Here is a 23,723-nt window from a genome sequence, read left to right as displayed (position 1 = left end):
GCGGTGGGCATTCCATGACATACTTTATATATTTATAATAGCTACGTGCTATTTCATATCCGGGTCAAAGTGGACTACTGTTTATATTATAATATGGCATTAATATCTTATTCGAATTCGACCTTGTTTAAAATTTGAATATAATAAAAATTTTATGTCATTATGAATATTAATTTAAAACAATTGTATAATTTAACGGTGTTTCGCAAACGATATGGTTTATATAAAACTAGTTGTTGGTTATTATGATAATAATGTCCTCCAGACCGATTTCGACTCTAGAAAGATTAGTTAACTACGTAGGAGATATTATAGTGCACAAGTGTGTGTGCAAACACAGGTGCACTCTCTCTTCCCTCAATCTCATAATCTGATGGGACGGCAATCCGACACGACTGGAAAGAGTTCAGGCGCAGGACCAACGGCTTTAAGTGATTTCCGAGGCATGGGAGTGAACACACATCCAACTTCCAGACTCCGGGATGCTACTGAGAATTTTCTATCTATGGAGAATCTAGACCAACGAGGCAGGCCGGCAGGCAGGTTATGATAATATTATATTATGGGATATAAAACTTTTTAGAGGTTCTACGAGCAAGGCAATTTTACTAAGTGGTAAGGCATTGAGCTCGTCTGGGTAAGTACCACACTATCTTCATATTTTACCGCAAATAGCAAAACTTAGTATTATAGTGTTCTCGTTTGAAGATTAAGTGAACCAGAGTTATATGCACATGACAAATAACAATTTAGTTCCAAGTGGCGCATTGCTAATGTAAGAGATGGTTAATATTTGTCACAGAATCAATTCGTTTGAGAAGCATCTTTAGGCGCCCTAGGGATATAACGGCTCGTATAACGTGACGCGAGTTCTCTATCCCCTTTTATATGCGTGTAGCGAATACTATATGCTTCGTTTCTATATATTATTATTATAATAAAAATATTATATATTTTAATTCATTTATTTTAATTAATATTAGTTTATTAGTTTTCTTTAATTGTAAATAGTTCCTTCAATAACTATTGATTTGACTCTTACGCTTTAAATATTGCAACAATTATGAATAGACATCTTTATATCTATTTCATCATAATAAAATTATGAATAGGTTATTTTTAAATTACACAAGTGAAGAATGAAATGACTGTATAAGGAAAAGCAAAGAGTTTCGCCTAGAGAACCGCAATTTGGATTCAACCAAGAAATATGTTTAACACTTTTGTCACTTATCATACATCGATTTGTTAATATCGATGCATATTTTATTACCTAATATTTAAACCTTAATTTAAATTATTACATATTATATATATAAGCGAAATACCACTCCTTACCAGATCTTCTAAGCTTGAAACCGAAACGCTCACTAAAAAGGGTTTTTACACAAATTCAATCCAAATTAATTTTTCCTTATCTACCCGTGCGAAACCGGGAATAGCTTAATATAATATTTTCGTATAAAAAAGCACAGAAAAAGTATTAACAACATGATAAATGAATAATCCTTTACAATACGTTCTTGACCGATACCAGTTTTAATTTAAAACGATCGAATCACATAACATTACATTATAAAGTGTCATTTAGAATATTGGTAGCTGTTCTTTAAGTATTTTATATGACATTCAAGGCTTTACGTGATACGAATGTAATTGTTTTGATCAGAATTAAACAATGATTAACGAATAATGTTATATGAGATACATTACATCACAAGACACAGAGACATTACAAGATACATTACATATCTTATACAATAAAATATAATGTTTCTTTATAACCGTTTAAATTCATTATACACATCTGATTTCGTTTAATATTTGTATATTTACTGTTTTACGTCGACGTAAAAAGGGGTAAAAGATTAACGTGTATATCTGTGTGTGTCTGTGTGTCTATCGTAGCTCACAAAACATTTTTAAAACAGTTTTTTTCGTTTGAAACCTGATGTGATTGATATGGTTTTTAACTATAAATTATGAAAATATGTTCAGTCGTTTGAAGAACTTGCACAGGTCCGATTAATTTGAAATTACAATCCGACAATAACAATTATTGTAATATTCCTAGATACTTATTATAAAGTAAAAAGCCAAACAAACTCAATGTTTAATTTTTTACTTTTAAAGGTTTTTTGTGTCTGAGATTATTTAAATTTTTATTTTTTTTTATTTATTTAGCATAAAATCAGGTTAGATTTATTTTAATCATCCTCAAAAAAAATATATTTATAAAAAAAATTCTTGTAAATTATTATATGGATTCTGTCATATTCGTAATTTAAGCTTGTTTTTAAGAGATTAATTAAAATAAACCCAAATATCTTAATTAAGGGAACTAAGGTTTGCAAGGAAAATACAAAACTTAATAATTAGGTGATATAAAAACATGTCACTCAACCTCTAAAAAAGAACATTCTCTGAAAGGGTTAAAATGATTCCATTGTTAAGAAGTACGCGCTATGAATATGAAGACAAAAATATTTATTGTAAAAAATCTGCAAGTATCACAACGTACAGTACGTACAGGGGTAACCTTCGTTGTGTTATTTTGTACATAACTTGCGAATACATCATTTCTTGCCTATTAATTAAAAAGTAAAAATCCATACGAACTCTTTTTTAACTTTTGAAAGAAACCATTTGCCATAGTCTTTTTAATGGAAAAATTACATCAATTTAAAAAAAGCATTACGAGGTAAATAATTTCAATTATATGTAATTGTTTTAACCATTTCAAAACTGAGATAATCATTGTTGAAAAAATACAAGCAGATCTAACCACAGAAAAGGCTATACATAAAATATATACAATTATTAACTGATTGTAAGAAATAGAAATCATTAATAGTATCAATTAACCAACATTAACAATCAATGAGATGCACTTAGCACTTGAAAAAGTGTTCCTTGAAGCGCAGTTAAATAGGTAGAATATTTTTTTGTGCAACCTGTATAAGTGATATTAATGATCCAATCCATTCGGTAGTCTTCTAGATCAAAGGAGATACAATGTTCGCAAACATTTAGATCTCATCTTAGAAATGTAAGTTTTAATTGTAAGGCATCCTGGAAAAACGTAAAATGTTTGTTGAGCTAACGTCGTCAAGTTTTTCTTCTTTACTATTTCTGGAAGAATATCTAGCATATCTTGATCTTGAAATATAAAGCTGATTTTCCTTGGCTTGTTAGAAATTCTATATTTATAGTTTGGTATTTAATTAGCAGATAATAATTGAAGAAACTACTTAATTGAACTTATTTTTAACAATTAGCAAAATTATTAAATCTCGCAAATAATAATGTCTATTTTTTTTAAATCACTTTATTTTAAAGTAAATTTCATTGTATCATTAGAGATTTATTTATCTACAACGATAGCATTCATCACAAGAACGATTAATGAAAGATGCATTAATAATACTCAATCCTCCTAATTTTATAGTTGTAATTGAATTTAATTCGAGTAAGAAAATCGATTTTATTGATAACAATTATTCTGAAATTTAAATTAATATATATTTATATATATCCGATAATCGATTAAGATTATTGGATACCATCAAAGAAAAAGTCGAACGTCCGTTTGTGTGACCACGCAACTGACAGTAGCTAAGTGACAGCTGGTGACAGATCCTCGTTGAAATGAAAAATGTTATAGCCATGGCCGCTTGAAAGAAAACGACACAAACTAAATTTATACCCATTAAGTAGAGCTCCTTTAGATTTATTTGTAACATAAATAAATACTCCTAAGCCTATTTAATTATCGCAATTAAGAAATCATTATGAAAAAGAAAACGAAAAGAATAATATAGCAAGTTATAATTATTAATATATTAACTTTTTTAATCTATTTACAGTAGTAATATTATTATGTTATCTGTAGATACTTCATTTTCCCCCTATAAATTTATATCAAATGTATAATTAATGGAATTAAGACCTGATCCAATTTTGAGAAGGTTTTGGAACTAATTTCATCATGTTGCTTCAGTACTGATTGGTGCAGACTTCAGAATTTAAATTATAAAAACAAATTTTATTTTCTTAATAATTGGTCTTCAAGTTTATATATTTTCAACAGTAAACAAGATGATTACTTCATTAAGACCGAATACTTCGAGTAGAACAAAAATACCATAAGCATCCGCTCCAATTTCGAAATAACTATTTGGCAGGCGTCTTAATAAATCAGAACCATGTAGGGTTATAATGACATAACTTTTTGGACGCCTATACGAGGTGTAATCTCAATTAAGGCGATATATTTCCTCGTTAAAATCGGTCTGAGCTGAACCTCTTGGATGATATCATCGCGCGAGAAATTCGATAAGCGATACTTAATATTTTTATTTAAACGCAAATTGCATTCGATCGACGTTTTCAAATATTTTTAAAAATAAACGTTGAGCCTGAAATAAAATGACTGAGGATATTTATTGCGTATCGAGTTAGTCGAAGATTTTAACAGGACTGGTTGTAATATTTGTTCTATACAACTTTTGAATAATGTCAGCCATATTTTATTTATTTCTAAGAATCATTGACAGGGTAGATGTGTTTCTTATCGTCTATGCTCAGCGGGGCGTTATTTAAAAATACCTTATCTACGCCCTATCTCCGGTAGTTAAGGCATAATCACGTGCTAACTTGACGTTTTCTTAATACCTTATCCAGTATTTAGAAATGCGTAACTGCTTCGATAATCCATTGGTCACCTGGATCGTACGAGATGGTATTTCAATAGCACTTTTCTCCACGTATGTTCGCCACTCAATAATGCAAAGCGGCCATTATGCGCACTAACGAGCAACATTTCTTTTCGCCAGCAAACGGCCGGCTATATGGGGGAATGACTGACCGCCGGGCATTCCGAAAAAATGATGATTTGTTACTTCGCACAGCGGCATGAGTTCGCGTGAATTGAGTGACAAAAATCTTGTCAAAAGAAATATTACTGATGACGACGATTTTGCAGCGACTTATAGCGTTTGATTTAAAGGTGATTTTTATTTATTCGTATTGGGTATTTAAGGTGTTGGATTGAGAACGGAAAGAGTTAATAATATCAATTAAATCTGTTAAAGGTTTATTGTGCTCGCCTTATTAGTATAAATACAGTTATGCACTAACTAACGAGAGCAGTCGATTTTGCCGGTGCCTTTGATCATAATGGTTTAATTCAATCATAACTATAATTTAATGACAATAGCATTATCTATATATGCAACCGCGTATTTAAGTAATAGTTTAAATTAAATTTGAAACAAATTTAATAAAGGGTAAATTTTTTTTTTTTATTAAATTGAAATTGGAATGATAAATGTCTTTTTTAGACCAAAATATTGATTTTGGTTCAAGTCATTTCAAAAGGTATACAAATTTTTTATTTCATATATAATTATGTATAATATATAACACGCATTGCGACATAGTGTATGTTAAGATCACTCTTGTATGTTTTACTATTTAGATAATAACTGTAACAAATATAAGAAGCTATAACAAGAAGAGGAACAAATTATATCTTAAATATTATAATAAATTTTGTTAACACACCAAGGGAAAAATTATATTATATAATTTATATTTTAATTTCATTAAGTTTTCCTAACTATTCTACTTAATATTCAATTTCTAACACTACTGTGAAGAATCCTAAATTCAAACAAACACCTACTGTTCGTTTCAACAAACCTGACTTACAATTAGGGTCTGTATTTGTTTTTGTATCCCAAAAATATTACAGTAGTTTACAGTAGCCAAACTGAATAATTTAAAAATGTAAATCAATGTGTATGTACCCTTTGAGAGAAATCTGTACACGGTATTAGCCTATCAATCATTACAACAAGGTTCACAATTGCTTGTTATGAAATTTGTATTAGTTTATGCAGAACAATGTAGATGCTTTAAGAAATGCTCAACTTAGTAGTCTCGTATGAATATGTAAATAGTATTTTCTATTTGTACGTGTTGTTGTCCTTCACATAATCATCGGTGAGTTTTACTTTCTCAGAAACGTATTGTGTTTTGTTGACATTAAAAATTTGCTTCAATATAAATACCATTTTGTTTAAGGTTACAAGAATTGAAGTGTGTTTTATTAATTCTGTGTGACATATGTAATTATATATACTTTGTTTTATTTGTACTAATATTTCTTTTGATAAAAACATGGTATGACATATGACATGTTGACGTGAGATATGACGGGTTGAAAATGATGAAAATTGCAATAACGAATCGAAGCATTGAAATATTTAAAAAAAAAAAACTATTTTAAGAAGACAAAAATAAAACATACATTTAAAGGCACTCACAATTTATTCTTTCAAATATATTAAGATTTTATAAACGTAAAAAAATATAAACACGTCGATAAAAATATTGTATCACACTGATAACAAATAACTACATAACTTATATACATATTTCAAAGTTCATAGGAATTCACATTCATAATGTAACTTAATTTGAACTACTTTCTAATTGTCATAGAAACAAAAAAAAAAATCCTTCATCAAAATTATCATATGAAATTCGACGTATGGCATAAAAATACATTTAAAAACATTAATGACGTCTATGCTAAATGGCCATTGAAACGATATGAAATCAACAAATCGCAACATTAATATTAAGTAATTGAGTTTAAACAAAACGAGGAAGGGAAAACAAATTACGGTTCAAACGACAACGCTTATTTCAAAGCATTATCAGGAAATAGAGTAGAGATAAATGTACAATTGTATAAATCTACAAACAAACAACGAAATACATAACACGGGACAAACACAAAATGAACTATCTATAAATTATAAAATAGAAATTATTATACCTTACACTAAAATGACTCAATTAACTGGCCTAACTAAAATAAATACTTAGATAATTTCTGTTTCAGCAAATCATCTAATATCATACAATTGTTTTCTTATCTATTTGTACATTTAAATTTTGAGCTTCATAATCGACTGGCCGTAATCCCACTAAATTAAACTAAAATGGTAATATACTTAAAACTGGCATTGTTTAGAAAACTGGCACAAATATATTATATTTTTCTAAAAGGAATGTCAGCGAGTAATTATGCTATCAAATAATACTTATGAGATATTTATTACACTATAATTTGATTTCATTGTATTTTCTGAACTACTCTGATGTAAAAATTTATAAACACGTGAAACATTACATACTGGTTTATATATTAATGATTATCTTATAAAGTTATACATAAAATATTTATGTATACATCAGCTTAAATGGACGGATTCGTATAAAATATGTACTATCAAGATAGACATCGATTTTTCACTTTTAATTATGACACATTCTTTTATCACTCGCAATTACAACTCCGTTCAAATAATATAATTATCTACTATCTACATAACTAAATATAAAAACAACTTCAACATTATGGTAGCAAGATCAGGTAAAATAAAAAGAAGAAATGTATGAATCACTTAAATACTGTACGGCGGAGTATTTCAAAGAAATAGAAATGAAGCTTATCTAATTAGGAATAATAACCAAATTTACGTATTTACATATAAATAGCAATGCGAGATACATGGCTGTGAAGATTCACGTATTTAATACTAGTTTATGAATTCTTTTAACCAGTCATGGGAACTTCTTCTACTCTTTTCGAAACAAGACTAAGGTCTAGAGGATTTTTCATGATATCCTTGCCGTTGTCATCATTTAGATCGATGCTGAGTTCTGGTTCTGAATCACTGACTTCTTCGTTTTTCGGACTTCTAAATAGTACAGCAGTTGACTTTATTGATAGATCTATAGGCTGGTCTTGTTCGATTGCAACGCCTGCAACCGCAGGCGAATGTAACAGCAAATCTCCTCCATTACGATTTGGCCAAGCTAGTCCAGGTGGTATAGGTCTCATGTTTTGCATTGGTGTTGGTAAAAATGGACCATTCCTTGGGGTATAACTTGGCGAAGCTGTAATATTGCCAAATGCTGATGGCATTATGGTGGGTGGCCTTTTTCTTCTAACGTCTTTATTTTGATGTCTAATTGCGTGTAATCGTACATCTTTTTCACTGCTAGGTGAGGATGCTGGTCTAAAAATGCTTAAGCCGCTAGTACTCCTAGAGCTATTATCATCCTCTGGATCGGCTGATGATGCGCCAGAATCAGATGGAGAAACGCTTTGTCTCGTTACTTCTTCGGTATAAGCATTTTTCTCTGAGTTTTTATAATATTCCGCTAGAGCCGCTGCTGGTAAAAGGTTACTCGGTAAAAAAGATGGACTAATTGAAGTATTGAATGTGGGTGGCGATTTGCTTGTTTGCATTTGTTGCATATGTTGTTGTTGTTGTTCTTGTAAAAGGCAGTGTATTTTAAACCAGTTTGATCTTCTCCCGTATCTTGAGCCTGATTTGGACATGCCGACTAGCAAACATTTCCGTAGCCTGCATGCCTTGCAAGCCGTCCTGTTTTTCTTATTGATGACACATTCGCCATTGTTCTTGCATTCAGAAATCGAGGACAGGTTATTGTACGTCCGCCCGAAGAACGACTGTAACAAGAGAGAATTACAATATTAATAAAGGAAAATTAAAGAAGGGCATCCGATTTAGTAAGAAAGAAATGACAACACCGATTTAATAAACTCGGCTGCATTAATTTAGTGTAAAATATCGACAGGCTTCCGTGGCTCTCGCATAAAAAATAGCAATTTATAGGCCTTACAGTTAAAAAGTCGCATGCAAGCTTGTTCGAACGAGACCATCTCTGATCGGAATTAAAAAGTACATTTTTCAAAAAGTCATCATAAAGAGCATTGCGCGGCGTATTGAAATCTGGGTCAACGCAGAAAAGGTTATATCTCACACTTAATATTGCAGATGCACTCTTACGTCCTGTTGCGTCCCCGACGTAAATAATGGGAGTGCTTCTCAGATTTTTTTCGTTAAATTTGGATGTTTCCCCGCTGAGAGCGGCCTCGTCTCATTTCTTACTCAATTAAATTCGTACAAAAGCGTAAAATATGTCATTGTGCTACAGTTTCACCGTTTCTCGGTGTGGTCGGTACGCTTTTTACGCAAAATTACGATCTGTCACATTATTTGGGATTATAATAATATTTTTGATTGCATACTGCATTTGACCAGAACCCTTTTTTGTATCATCTCCTCACATTTCCTTTTTTGTGTAGTTTGAGCTTTGCATATATTAACTTTTTAAATTTTCATTCTTGTTAATAATCATAAATATTAAAGTCTTGTAATTAAAATTAAAATATGATCATATTTTATACCTCTCCTAATTAATAAGGTAATATTTTAAATCTTAATGAGAACGATTTATATAAATATATTTTATCAAATATTAAACTATACTTTCACAAATAACAAAATATATTATTTTGTCAAATAAACCATAGTTTCATTTACATTGTACTAATTTAAATGTCAGTTATGACTTTTAACACCCACTATTTGCATTTATGGTAAGCATACAACTTGCGATCTAGATAATAATTCAAATTATGAATCATAGCTATGGCTGCTTAATGGTTCGACCTACATTATGCAGTTATAAAATTAATTCAGAAAACGTTTCTAGCGTACTAGTTATTAATCTGCGATCAAAATTGTTCCATCTAGTGTTCCAAAACTGAGACACCTTAAAATACGTGATGTAATGTCAATTCCCGAATAACCTATGTCCAGTTAGTGAGTCGAGGTAATTTCGCGAACATGAATATGAGTCACTAGATTAGAAATTTAAGATAAGTGCCTCTTCGTTATGGGCGCGGATCTCGCGTTACAGATACGACCCTCTAATTGAGAGTTTTGCTACGTGACTCGATTCACTTCTGCTGTTACGAGTAATGTTAGCGATAATTGTACCAGGATGTTTTTTATTGCCGCCCATATTATGATGCGCTGTACGCAATGATTTATTTTTGTAAAGATTAACATCGTGATTAAATTGTAATTACGGAGCGTTTTCATTTTTAGAAACGAGTGTTGGTGTCTATGTCAAGGTATAAGAACAATGTAGACGTAGCATTTTCACAGTTTTAAAGAAATTATAAAGAATCTATTTATTTATTTCCTACTTTTATACTTGAAGTAGTCTTTCGTTAGAAAAGATTCAATATATTCGATGACGTTTTACTAAAAAAATTTATTTTCTGGTTAGTTTATCTTATATCAGTATAAATTATTAGCTTAAGATTAGTTTTACAAGATTTAAATATATAATCCACAATTTTAGTATTATCTGTTGTTTTTTCAAAACTTGTTAATTGAATTTTATTTTCTCATCATTAAAAAGCCTAGAATTCTAGTATATTATAATGATATGGGTTTTATACAGTGAAATGTTACAGTTTTGAATTATTCCAATGGAAATATGAATAATGGATAGCTGTCTCGTCTTGTTACTCCTAGGTTGGGTGCCAATACCTAAAACAGTCCAGCACGATTGAATTTATACAGAGATATTGATCAGACCAATATAATTGCTTGACACTGAATATGAAATTATTGGTTATGATTCTAGTAAACTAAAATATTATTAAACTCAAATATATTTTTTTCAATTTTATGCTTAAATACGGTTATATTTTTTCAATTTCTAATTAGCAATTACGAATTATCAAATCAATCAATTGTAAGAGGAAAGAAGTAATCAAATTATTTGTCTTATCAGCTTACCTTACGAGAAAAAACGAAACCTTAAATATATTTTATAGTAACATCGTTATTTTTTAACTTTACAAATTGATTTGATGTTAAAGATAGCTTCAGTTAAAAAGAATTTATAGCGTCCATCACGTGTCACGGATGCCTCGATCAACCAGTATGGAGATGAGGTAAAATAGCCATTCCGAGTAGCACTCGATTTATGAGCCCGTCCGAGGCTTAACTTTGAATGAGACGTGAAAATTACGTAAAATTTGTGTTTCTATTACCATGTTTTGTTTATGTTGTGTTTTATCTCTTGAATGAAACATCGCCTTAACATATGAACCTCATTACTTTAACAGCTTGCATCGTCTTTAAGGTATTCGCTTTAGCTTTTTATTATTAATAACGTATAAAAAAGTGTACAGAATTAGTAGAAAAGATTCTACTGAGATTTGAGATGAATCTTTCTGGTAGAATCTATATTTCAATCTCGGTAACAGAATGTGAACGACTCACTGCTGGGCTTAGGCCTCTTCTCCTTTTTTAAGGAGAAGGTTTTGGAGATTAATTCATCACGCTGCTCAAATGAAGTTTGGTGGAATACACATGTGACAGAATTTCAGTGAAATTAGATACATGCAGGTTTCCTCACGATGTTTTCCTTCACCGTCAAGATGAATTATAAAAATAAATTCCAATTTAGTTTTTTAAAATTACAATTCAAAAATGATAAAATAAAGTGTTTTTTTTTATTTAGAGTACAATTTCTACTATTTCAGTATTATATAATAATATATTGGAGATATTGCTTAAAAATACCCATATATATTGTGAAAATATAAACGCCCCCCCCTTTAGCTTCGGCTCAACATTGCCTAACTTGGGAAATCGTTTAAGTTGAAACTAGGCCATGCCACCCATGAAATGCAATAACATAAATCCGACTTGCATAAACTCTAGTCAACACACATTTTACCAGTTAATAAAAAGACTACAAGATTCGTCGACGAGGGAATCATAGAACAAAGCACATGTTGGAAATACTATATACACAGCTTATCTATACATATATAATAGAGTAGTAAAAATACGCCGTGGAGTACCGGCTTAGAATAGTACTCCCCCAATCTCATCCCGTGGGTGTCGTAAGAGGCGACTGAGGGACGGGGAAAAGGGGGGATGGGCAGCAGCGTCCCCCCTCCCATAAACATCTTACCCCCTACTGCGCTCGCCAACACGCCTGCCCAGCGCGGCGAGTATGGGCAAACCACCTCCCTAAATGGCAGATGCGCCCAAAAAAAGGCCCCCAGTTACCGGCAAGCCCGCTAGGCCCGACCAAGGTAGCGGTCGCGGTATCGGCAGGGCAGGGGGTGCTAAGAATCACCGGTTCATGGCAGGCTACCGTATAAAACGACTGAAAATGGCAACGTATAATGGACGCTCGATGAGGCTGGACCATCACCTCGCCGAATTAGAAGTAGAGTTAAGTCATATAAACTGGCATATACTGGGGTTATCTGAAGTCCGAAGACAGGGGGAGGACACGATAACTCTAGAGTCCGGTAACTTACTCTACTTCCGCGAAGGTGATAACCTCTCCCAGGGTGGTGTCGGTTTTCTAGTCAAAAAGGATCTCATTAGCAGCATTGTGGAAATCAGTAGTGTGTCGAACCGGGTAGCGTACCTTGTCCTAAAACTTTCCGACAGGTACTCCCTGAAGGTTGTACAGGTATATGCGCCAACTTCGACATACTCTGATGATGTGGTCGAAGCGATGTACGAGGACATCGCAAAGGCCCTCAACGACACCTCGAGGGCCCACTACAATGTTGTTATGGGAGACTTTAATGCTAAAGTGGGAGTACAAGATAGCGGTGAATCGAAAGTCGGACCTTACGGCTTGGGCTGCAGAAATCACAGGGGGCAAATGCTGGTAAACTTTCTCGAAGCGCAGGGGCTTTTTTTTGATGAATTCTTTCTTTCAAAAGAAGCCTCAGAGGAGGTGGACCTGGCGAAGCCCCGATAACGTGACAAGGAACGAGATAGACTTTATCATCTCGAATAAAAGGCACATATTTAGAGATGTTTCAGTGATCAACAGGTTTAATACCGGAAGTGATCACCGCTTGGTTCGAGGCACTCTAAATATCAACTTAAAAGCCGAAAGATCGAGAATGATGAGGTCTACTCTCCGACCTACCATGCTCCAAGCTGCTCAAGGCTCCGAAAAGTTCCAAATGGAACTTCAAAATCAATTCACCGCGTTGGAAACCATAAGCAGCATTGATGAGAGAACCGACACGCTGGTCAAAATACTGCAAAACACATCCCGCAAGTGTTTTCCGCCACAGAGAAGAGACAACGCACCAAAACTCTCTGCTGAGACACTCGAGCTCATGAGAAAACGACGAGAACTACCATCGTTTTTGTCAGATAAGGCCTTAAACCGAACAATAAAAACGCTGACGCGACGCGATCTCCGACGCTCCAATACCCGTGCCATCAAGGCTGCGATTGAGCAAAATCGGGGATCGAAAGTGTTCGCTCGCAAGTTTGGGAGGCCGCGTCTGACAAAACTTAAAACTGAAAATGGTGGGTTCGTTACCTCTAGGCCTGAGATTATCGGAGAAGTAGAGAGGTTTTATGGGCAGTTGTTCTCTTCAAGATCGGATAAACCCATGGGAATCAGTATTGATGACCAGCGCGCCCCTCTTATGCGCCATTACTCCGAGGAGCTCCCGGTCGTTGACCAAGGAGAGATTAGGGCGGCTTTAGAACAGCTTAAAAACAACAAATCTCCGGGAGATGACGGAATCACAACAGAGTTGCTTAAGGCAGGCGGGACTCCGGTCCTGAAAGAGCTAGCAAGCCTCTTTAATTCCGTCATCCAACATGGCAAGACCCCGGAAACGTGGAGCGGGAGTGAGGTGGTACTGTTTTTCAAGAAAGGTGATAAAACCCTCTTGAAAAACTACAGACCAATCTCCCTCCTGAGTCACGTGTATAAGCTGTTCTCAAGAGTCGTCACGAACCGTCTCGCCAGACGACTTGACGAGTTCCAGCCCCCAGAGCAAGCCGGCTTTCGATCAGGCTACAGCACCGTGGACCACATCCATACTGTTCGGCAGATTGTGCAGAAGACCGAAGAGTACAATCAGCCGCTGTGTATGGCATTTGTGGACTATGAGAAAGCCTTCGACTCCATCGAAACCTGGGCAGTGCTCGACTCATTGCAGAGATGTCATATCGATTGGAGATATATCGAGGTACTGAGATGTCTGTACAGCGCCGCTACAATGACTGTCCACATCCAGGACTGTAAGACGAAGGCGATCCAATTGCGCAGAGGGGTGAGACAGGGGGATGTAATATCCCCGAAACTGTTCACCAACGCGTTGGAAGACGTTTTCAAAACGCTGGATTGGACTAGGTATGGAGTCAATGTAAACGGCGAGTACATCTCACACCTTCGATTTGCCGACGATATCGTCATCATAGCAGAGTCGCTGGAACAACTCACCGAAATGCTGCGTAGCCTAGGCGAGTCTTCCCGGTGTGTCGGTCTCGGCATGAACTTGGACAAGACCAAGGTCATGTTCAATATGCATGTCGTGCCGGGACCGATATACGTCGAGGGGAAACCTCTCGAAGTTGTTAGTGAATATACCTACCTAGGACAGATAATACAAGTCGGTAGGAACAACTTCGAGAAGGAAGCCGATCGAAGAATTCGCTTGGGATGGGCAGCATTTGGCAACCTTCGTCAAGTCCTCAAGTCGTCTATACCGCAATGTTTGAAGACGAAAGTCTTCAACCAATGCGTCTTACCTGCCATGACATACGGTGCCGAAACGTGGACACTAACTGCGGGACTAGTCCACAAATTCAAAGTCGCTCAGCGTGCTATGGAGCGAGCTATGCTCGGAGTATCTTTGAAGGATAAGATCAGAAATGAGATTATCCGGAAAAGAACCGGAGTCACCGACATAGCTTGCAAAATTAGCAGGCTGAAGTGGCAGTGGGCTGGTCACGTATGTCGTAGGACCGATGGCCGTTGGAGCAGACGAGTCCTAGAGTGGAGACCGCGAATCGGCAAGCGCAGCGTAGGGCGCCCTCCAGCCAGGTGGACCGAGGACCTTAAGAAGGTGGCGGGCACCAACTGGATGCGGAAGGCGGAGGACAGGGAGCTTTGGCGCACCTTGGGAGAGGCCTATGTTCAGCAGTGGACAACGATTGGCTGTTGATTTGAAAAATTGTGCATCTATAGATGGAACAAATTTATTAAAAAATGAGAGGGCGAGTAACAGAACACAGAAACCCTTATTTGTGTGTCATTCTTGAACGGATTTTCTTGCGGTTTTATAGATAGATTAAGCTCAGCTTAGATCAATATTTGTGCTGCTTCATTGTAATCAGATCACAGTGAAGAAAGCTATCGTGATTTGAAAGTAATTTAAAATTCATTTTCTATCCATGTAATAAAGCAGTTATAACCGATATTTTTGATTTGTCAAATAGGGGCGCGTAAAAAACCAAGATTTTGTCAAAAGGTTAATTCGGTATCATTAGATGGATAAGAAAAATTCTTATGTACTTTTTAATCGGCATTTTTTATAATTTTTATATTGAAGCTTATTATATATATATATTATATATAATAAAATAAATCATCAAAATGTGTTCCTGGTTGCCGAAGATAGCACGTAACAAATAAATTTAGTATTACTAACATCTTTGACTGACTGACTTTTGTCTGATATATCAGTAAGGTAGACGCCATTTCTATAGCCTTGATCTATGAGTGCAACAATTTTGCTGCCTTCAACGAGCTAGTTAGTGATATCTAGATTAAGCTATACAAGCTAGCTGCATGTAATAGATGCTTTAACTGATTGAAAATATTGTTTATCGTGAAGTCTATTTAGGAGTTGGGAGATTAAACATCATTCGTTTTGTGAAGATTTATATATGAATAAACAAGATCATTGCTCTGCAGTGCCCTTGATTTTTTGGTATGAAAGTATTCACTAATACTAAATAATATCACCATTCTACGCTACGCTACGTTAGACTTCTCATATTTCTGATTTACCACTTATTGTATTGTATTATGAAGCAACTTTTTTAATAAAAATAAATATTCAATATTAATTCGAAAATCATTACTTGTATTTCAGTTCATATATAATTATAACTGTGAGAGTTTAATATGAGTTTTATTACGATCTAGATCCAAACTTGGGATGCACATTCTTCTTACGTTAAAACGTAGTATATCCATTATCTGATATACAAGATTTTTGAAATCGTAACGTTAATTATATAAAATATTGAATAGAATCGCGTGAAGAATATCCATAAATAATCCGTTAAGTTGGACGCTCATCTCGACAAATTCGAAAAGCATAATTCACATACAGCATGACAAATGTTCTAAGAATTCTGTTTGTGCGTGCTGTAGGCGTGCCGTTGTTTCTCACGGCCTTTGAATAATAAAGCACTTTTTTATAATATTTTCGGTTTTCACCTTTGGCGTATTTTATTGGTCGCTAATATTTCACCATTGTAATATTTAAGGCAATGTTGATACTTTCTTAAAGAATCATATTTTATATAGTTTCGTTGTTTTAGACTGTTTTTGAATATAATACTTGGTGGAAGAGGTTAGTGTAAATTCGTCAGGGTTGGTACCACCATATATTTGAAGGGTGAGTGAGACAATTTAACTTCACACTAGGGACGATTAATTGACGATGTAACCGGGCGGTGTCACCTCATCATACTTACCAGTGAAGTATAACTACCTATTTAAAAAAAATCACAGATAGAGCATCTTGTAATTAATAATTAAGAAAATTTCCTAACTCCGTTTATTACGAGTCATTTAAAGGCCGACAACTTGTCGTGTCAGAGGTTGCTTGGATGTCAGATGGCGATCGCTGTGTGTAAAAACTAGTAACCTTTCACAGGATTGAAGTAATGAGATGTTGAAATATCAACAATATATATTGAAGGGAATATATTGAATTCCACGGTTAATAATTTATAACAAGTACATTAAACAGTGTTTAAGATCTGAGTTGGTCCAGTGGTAAGAAAATTGCGGTCGATGGGTTTCATATATACTCAAACCCAATAATTTTACTTTAGAAGATATGAGGTCTTTGCCCAGCGGCACCGCACAGCAGTTGGGATATTTACAATGCTACAATTTTTGACATAAATCGCAAATAGTTACTTATTCCATTCTAATTGGAAAATTCGACTAATTATTCGTCTTATTGTTTTTTGTAAGTACTAGGTCTTTAAGAATACATTTATAATATAGGAAGACATATGCTTGAATATGTATTGAAAAGTAAAAAAGTGTAATAAAATTATAATTAAAAGAGCTTATGACCTATTCATTTGTAATTATTACTGTATGACATGTTGGTAATCCTAATTAAATAAGCAATTAAATTAATTAAGGGTAAGTACAAAATCTTATTGCTAATAAATTTGTCTCGCACAACCTTTAGATAAAGGGCATGAGATTGATAAAAGTTACAGGATAAATCTACTTTAATTAATAGTATTTTTAACTATATATAAACATCATATAATAAAAATTATTCATGTCTGCCCATCTATTACAGTAACAAAACATAAACTACAATTTTTGATAATTTATATATGACATCTCTGAATGATCAATGTGTTTGTATTTATTTTCATAAATATTACGAGGGATTAAAATGATTACCAATCTATAGATAACAATGAAACTCATGAATATATGATAGTGTGAAAATATGGTAAATATGTCACGGCTACACTTCAAAATGGCCCTAAAAAATACTTAACCTCTTTGCCTAGTTATTTTTATTTGTACATTATATTATATTGATTGTTATATGGGAAAAAATAATAGAATGGTAACTGTAAATATTTGGAAATATCAAGACTAAGATCGAATTATGTAGTTGGGACCAACATTCGAATTCTAAATACAATATCTGGGCATCTATTGCGACAGGTTTGCGATGTAAGGCAATGTCAAAGATGTCTGGTTACATGTGTTTAGTGGTCTAACGGATGAGATTGTAAGTGTCCCGATGGTGAATTACTTACAAGACATTTATTAAACCACATCGGATATTAAATCTTTGAGACGTGAATGTTCGTATCGGTCGTGTCGGTATATTTAGTTCCTGGATGTATTTGTTGTGTTTCAAAGGGTGTGATGTTCGCGGAAATTGCTTTATAGTATTCCAAATTTGAAATTCCATTCGGTTTTGTTTTTGAGTACTGCTTGAATTGTTGGAGTTCTGTTTTTCTTGGTGCAATTCTATTGGTTATTCAAATTCGAAATTCTTTATGTTATTGGTCAAAAATAGTGTTGCCAAACAGCAATATTTAATATTGTAGTGTTCCGGTTGGAGGAGTGATTGAGCCAGTGTAACTACAAGCACATGGGACATAATATATTAAACTAGTTCCCAAAGTTGCCGTCGCATTGGATATAAAGAACTGTTAATATTTATTTCGGCGCCAATGTCTATAGATGATTGTGATCTAGAATAAGGCCTATTTGCTCGTCCACCTACCTAAATTATAATATATATACAAATCGCACTACTTTAAGTTTTTCAGTCTCTCGATAAAATGTAAGTTTATATACGATGTTTTCTTTCAACGCAGAGACGAGATAAGTCACTTAAGCACTTAAAATACTTAATGGTGCTTAACCGGATTTGAACCCGTGACCTTTTGAAATCCACGTGGCGATCTCAGCTTTTACATGCGTTTAATTATACATACATTATAACCACTAGGAAATATCAACAGACAATATTACATGTACAAGAATCGTCAAGTTCATATACATCGGTTAAATGCTGAACAAACAATAGCGCAATCGAAAATGATTACGTCACTCGATACTCTCATGATGAGAGACGAATCATCCTCTCAGCTATCCTACCGATGGGCCATTCTCTTTACACTTTAACGACTCAAATGCGCGACTTGATAGAGCGATAAATCGTTTTAAGCTTTCGCTAAATGATAACGAACTCGTTAACTATGACGTATTTATTAATATGACGTTGCTAATTCCATATCTATGATTACTGTACAAGCTTTTATGTATGGTAAAAATATATTTGTTTCTTCATGTCATCTTTGAGTTATCATCTAAAATATCTGGTTAAGTAAAAAATAACATACATAGCTAAGGTACAGTAATAATTATTGTTGATCTTTACTTGAATAACGATTTGGATTTTAATTCATTTTTTTTAAGTTACGTAGATTGAGGAACGACGTAAAATAATAATGTATATAATGACATAAATTCTCATAAGCACTTTTGTCGTCATTTTGCAATATAAATACAGCCTTACAGTTACTGTATATTAGCGTATTTTACTACTCGGTAGCGATAGATGGCGTTAATTGAATCTATCAGTTTCCTGAATCGCGCTGTCTAGATTCACTACTGAATATGTATAGTGTGAAAGTGATTTTTCTATACGACCCAATCGATACACTCATCGCTGTCAACGTAGATCTGTTAGGAAACACCAACAACACACCATCGCCACTGGTGGGGTCGACGACCTCTATTCCTTACGTCCCGACGTCGCCGTCGACGCCTAGGCGTTGACTAATGGCGTTAATGATTATGTTTTCTCACGATGTTTTCCTTCACCGTCAAGCACGAGATGGATTTTAAACACAAATTAAGCACATGAAAATTCAGTGGTGCTTGCCCGGGTTTGAACCCACGATCATCGGTTAAAATTCATGTGTTCTAACCACTAGGCCATCTCGGCTATATGCAAACAGCAATACACATTCCGAAAAAGTGATGAAATATATTTTAGTTGTGTAAATTGAGGAAAGCTCTTCCATAGTTTTATTTACCGTTTCATCCTCCAATATTACTTGGTGTAAACTACATTAATTTCAGAACGTAACAGAACTGACAAGAAACTCCATAATTACTCTTTTCATCGACCTTATACATGATGTACGATAAAATCAAGTGATCCAAACTAACTCCAAGAACTTAACTCTATTAACTAACTCCAAGAATTTTAACTCGTAATAAATAATAAACCCAATTGCTTAATAGGTTTTTAATATTTAATATGAGCTTGATTGTTGATGATTAGCGAATATAATATTTATCGAAAACAGTCATGATATTTTTAAAATGCTCAGTGCGTAATTTTTAATATTCGTTACAACTTAACCGTGTATATATGTAATGTACTTACATAACCTCATACATACGATGTCAAGTGCTTGCAAATATTTGTTTTTTATGTCTACATTGCGTGCAATAAAACAAACATAGCCAGAGAACTCTTTAAATATCACGCCATATAAGGAGTCTTATTAAAAATGGCTTTAAAAGATTGTCATATTCGCAAACATAAGTAAAATTATTTTTTATGAGTTATTTCACCCCCTCCCCCCCCTTTACTCATTAATTCTCATATTATTTAAAATTTCATAGTGCATCATAATGAGCAAGTATATATTATATGTGCTTCTTAGATCAAGTAAATAACTTATCAGCCCCGACGATCGGTGCTTATAAGATAGGGTGTGGACGGGTGAGGTGAGGTCCTCGCGAGTTCTATTTTTAGACGGCCTTGAGGAAGACGGCAAATTGATTAGATGTGTTTTAGTTATCTAGACATCAGAACACACAATCTTTGATTCAGATTCATGTATAGGTAGGCAGAATGGAAATTGTGTCGCCTAATGGTAAATGGTCACCACTGCCAATAGGCATTGGCAATGTAAGAAATCGTTTCGTACATCGTCATTGCGCCATCAACCTTGGGAACTAAGAAGTTACGACCCTTGTGCCTGTAGTCACACTGGCTCATTCACCCTTTAAACCGATACACCATACTACTTAGTATTGCTGTTTGGCGGTAGAATATTTGGAGAATGCTAACCTACTAGGATGAGTTTGCACAAAACCCTACTATGTACAGAATTATTAATATTTTTCACAATGCCAACATAATGAAGTGTCCAATTACTATCAAGTGGTATATTTCATCTTCAGAGTTTTTATTTAAAATTCTATTTCATTTAAAAATGAACTTGCTATCTTATGTTAAAACGCCTACCAGTTCCCATATTCTATCCACTGAGCTATTAAGATTCTTATATGGTCAATCTGATATGTTACAAAACGATTATGTAAGTCCAATTAAAATTCAAGATAAACTATCTCGAATTAATCCAAGAGCAACACTATCATAAATTCCAATTCGACAGAGGACAAGTGAATTGGAGCATTAAAAACCAAATTTCATGCAAACTACTAAAAAATCTGTATGTTATTTCAATTGATCTATGACCTGCGCCTACACATATTTGATATATGCTAATTGGGTGTGTTTTTACGCTTTTCATTTTATTGTTATTTATCAAAGTATCGTTTTTAAAAAGGTTAACTTAGTTTATGAAATTATGTCACGGTAGCATGCGAAAGCGATCCCGTGGCGCTCTACGTTAAGACGGAAAGGGTACCGCTGGTTTTTTACTGAGTATTCCGATGTTCGGGGCGCACTCGGCGCCTTGGATACCGATGAGCCCCTCATACCCCCTCACGGGAACAGTGGGGGGGGGTATGAGTGGGGCTTATATATATAAGCTATATTACTAATACTTATTATATATATAAGAACGTACCCTGTTCTGATAAGCATTTTGATGTTATCAAAACGCAATCTAACTTAGTAATATCGGCTTAGATAAATCTTGTGGCCCTTTGAATAGATTACTGATTATAGTCAGGTAAATGCTGACGACCGGCGCCTTTGCGATTTCAAAAACATGTGCATGTTTTTACATATTATCCTCGTTCCCCGTGCACTATGCAGTCGCTCAAAGAACTCACTATTCCATGAATCGAGCTCGTAATATGTAACAATTTATGTACATACTACGTGACTGATTAATATCTAGATATGGTCAAATGGAGTAGAAATTCCGATGACTCAACAAAAACATCGCTAGCGTCGACTATAGACAAGACAGTCTTGAGACAATTTTATGAAATAAATATAATTCAAAGTAATACATTAAACGATACGTGTGACAAAAAATCATCAATCTATACTAATATTGTAAATTCAAAAGTAACTATCTGTCCGTTACGCTTTCACGGCTAAACCACTTGACCGATTTTGATTAAATTTGGTATGAAGCAAGGTTCAACTTTAAGGAAGGACATAGCCTATCTATCTTTTCAACTCGTTCGAAAACTTACTTATCATAAACACCATCGATTACCATACTGTATTCATACGTATCGTATCATATTAAACTACGTTAACATGACCAAAACAAACTTTACTGTTGTTGTGTAATGTTGAAAGCATCCGTGAAATCACATTAATAATACTTGCCGTGTAAACTTGCAATAAAATGTAAAACAAGGGATTTATAACGCATATTCAAATTAATGCTTCATTAAGCACATCGGGAGGTTTTTTTTAACATTTATACAACATCGTAAAGTGTACAAGAACAAGACACTGCTTTCAAGAAAGTCTGAAGTTTATTGTTTACGTTCATGTTATGAAATTATTATAGCACGTATTGCTTATTTGATATGTATGTTTTTATTGATACTAATTTGTGTAATGTTACTCAATTCGGTATAGTTAATACATGTTTTAATACAACACGATCCTGCAGCCTCTCCGATCCGTGCTGAGAACGGCCATCGCAGCGGTTTTTGTGGTTAAGAATCCCACATAACCCGGTTCCATCCCCATGGGACCCGGTTACCTTTCTACAAAGGTTTTAATATTACTTAATATTGTAAATGCAAAAGTAAGTTTGATTGCTTGTAACAACTAATCTAATCATATTTAAATGAAACACGTTATCAGGGGTACAGAAAGGGAAGTTAGTTAACACCCCCCTTTCACAAGCGGGTGGAAGCTAAGTAACTAAGCAAGTACATATAAGTATGTACTTGTATGTATGTATTTATGATATCTGCTCTTAAAATATTTGTTATTTTATATTGTAATTTTGGCGTTTTAGTATACTTCCTCTTTTTTACGTTTTTTTTTAATTTATTCTCTTTTGTCTTCATTTGTGTATATCAATGTTCTTTCTATCATCTATAATATAATGTTAAATAATATTCATGGGTAACAATTTTAAAAGGTATTAAATTATTTGCAGTCCAGTTGAATATACATCATTTCTAATATATGGAGTGTATTATATCAATATACGAATACTTATCACAATAGATAAACTTTTGTCTACGCTGACCTTATGATTTCCTATTGAGATTCTCTGAATCATGATAAAGTATTAATAATTACGTAAAAATCCAGTTAATATAAATAAAAATGGTGTTCAAAGTACATTATGTTGCCGTCCCTATCACAAATTATGAGTTATATTTCAAGAATCACAATGACAGTTAACGAACGAATAATATGAATTTTATGAATAAATTTGTCCACTTGACTTTGTTTATTAAGAGATTTGTGGCCATAAGTTTTTCAAGAATATATAACAGTTAGTACCAAAACACTAATATATTTATATATTTTATTTCATTACTTATGTGGTACATATGTAAATGAACACAATAAATAACAAATAAAAAAAATATATCCTACAAGATGTAAACATATAAAAGTAACTAACAGCTCGTAATCATCGAGTAATAACGTTCAAATGATCTTTACAAGAAATATTCCATATATTTGAAGACTTGCTACAGATACAGTAAAATGATAGACATGTAATCCATTTAATAACGAAATGGTACCTTGTGACATTTCGTAAGTCTATTCGACAGTTAAACAGTAAAATTTATTTTTTTATTCGCCCGCGGCGTTCGTCTGAGTTTTACAATATGCTGAACTGTATAAATAGTAATAAACATTATAAACGCGGTAAGCATCCGATTTGACAATATGGATGCGCGTGGGCGGGGACCGCTGCATGCAACGACAACATGATGAATGGAATAATAAATTTGTCTTTAATGTATATTCATTC

At 33.9% G+C, this 23,723-nt stretch overlaps 1 protein-coding gene across 1 annotated transcript in view; it reads right to left on the bottom strand.

The window, feature by feature from the left end:
• Positions 1-6,517: 6,517 nt before the first annotated feature.
• LOC126774482 (protein embryonic gonad-like) overlaps positions 6,518-23,723 on the bottom strand; it is a 122,575-nt gene continuing 105,369 nt past the window's right edge. The window contains exon 3 of the mRNA XM_050496045.1: positions 6,518-8,554. Within this exon, the coding sequence (XP_050352002.1) occupies positions 7,631-8,554 (924 nt within the window). The 3' untranslated portion in view covers positions 6,518-7,630. The remainder of the gene's footprint in view (positions 8,555-23,723) is intronic.

The sequence above is a fragment of the Nymphalis io genome, chromosome 16 (assembly GCF_905147045.1).
Source record: "Nymphalis io chromosome 16, ilAglIoxx1.1, whole genome shotgun sequence".
Lineage (NCBI taxonomy): Eukaryota > Metazoa > Arthropoda > Insecta > Lepidoptera > Nymphalidae > Nymphalis > Nymphalis io.
The sequence above is the reverse complement of the archived record's forward strand: the minus strand, read 5'-3'. Positions and strand labels throughout refer to the sequence as shown.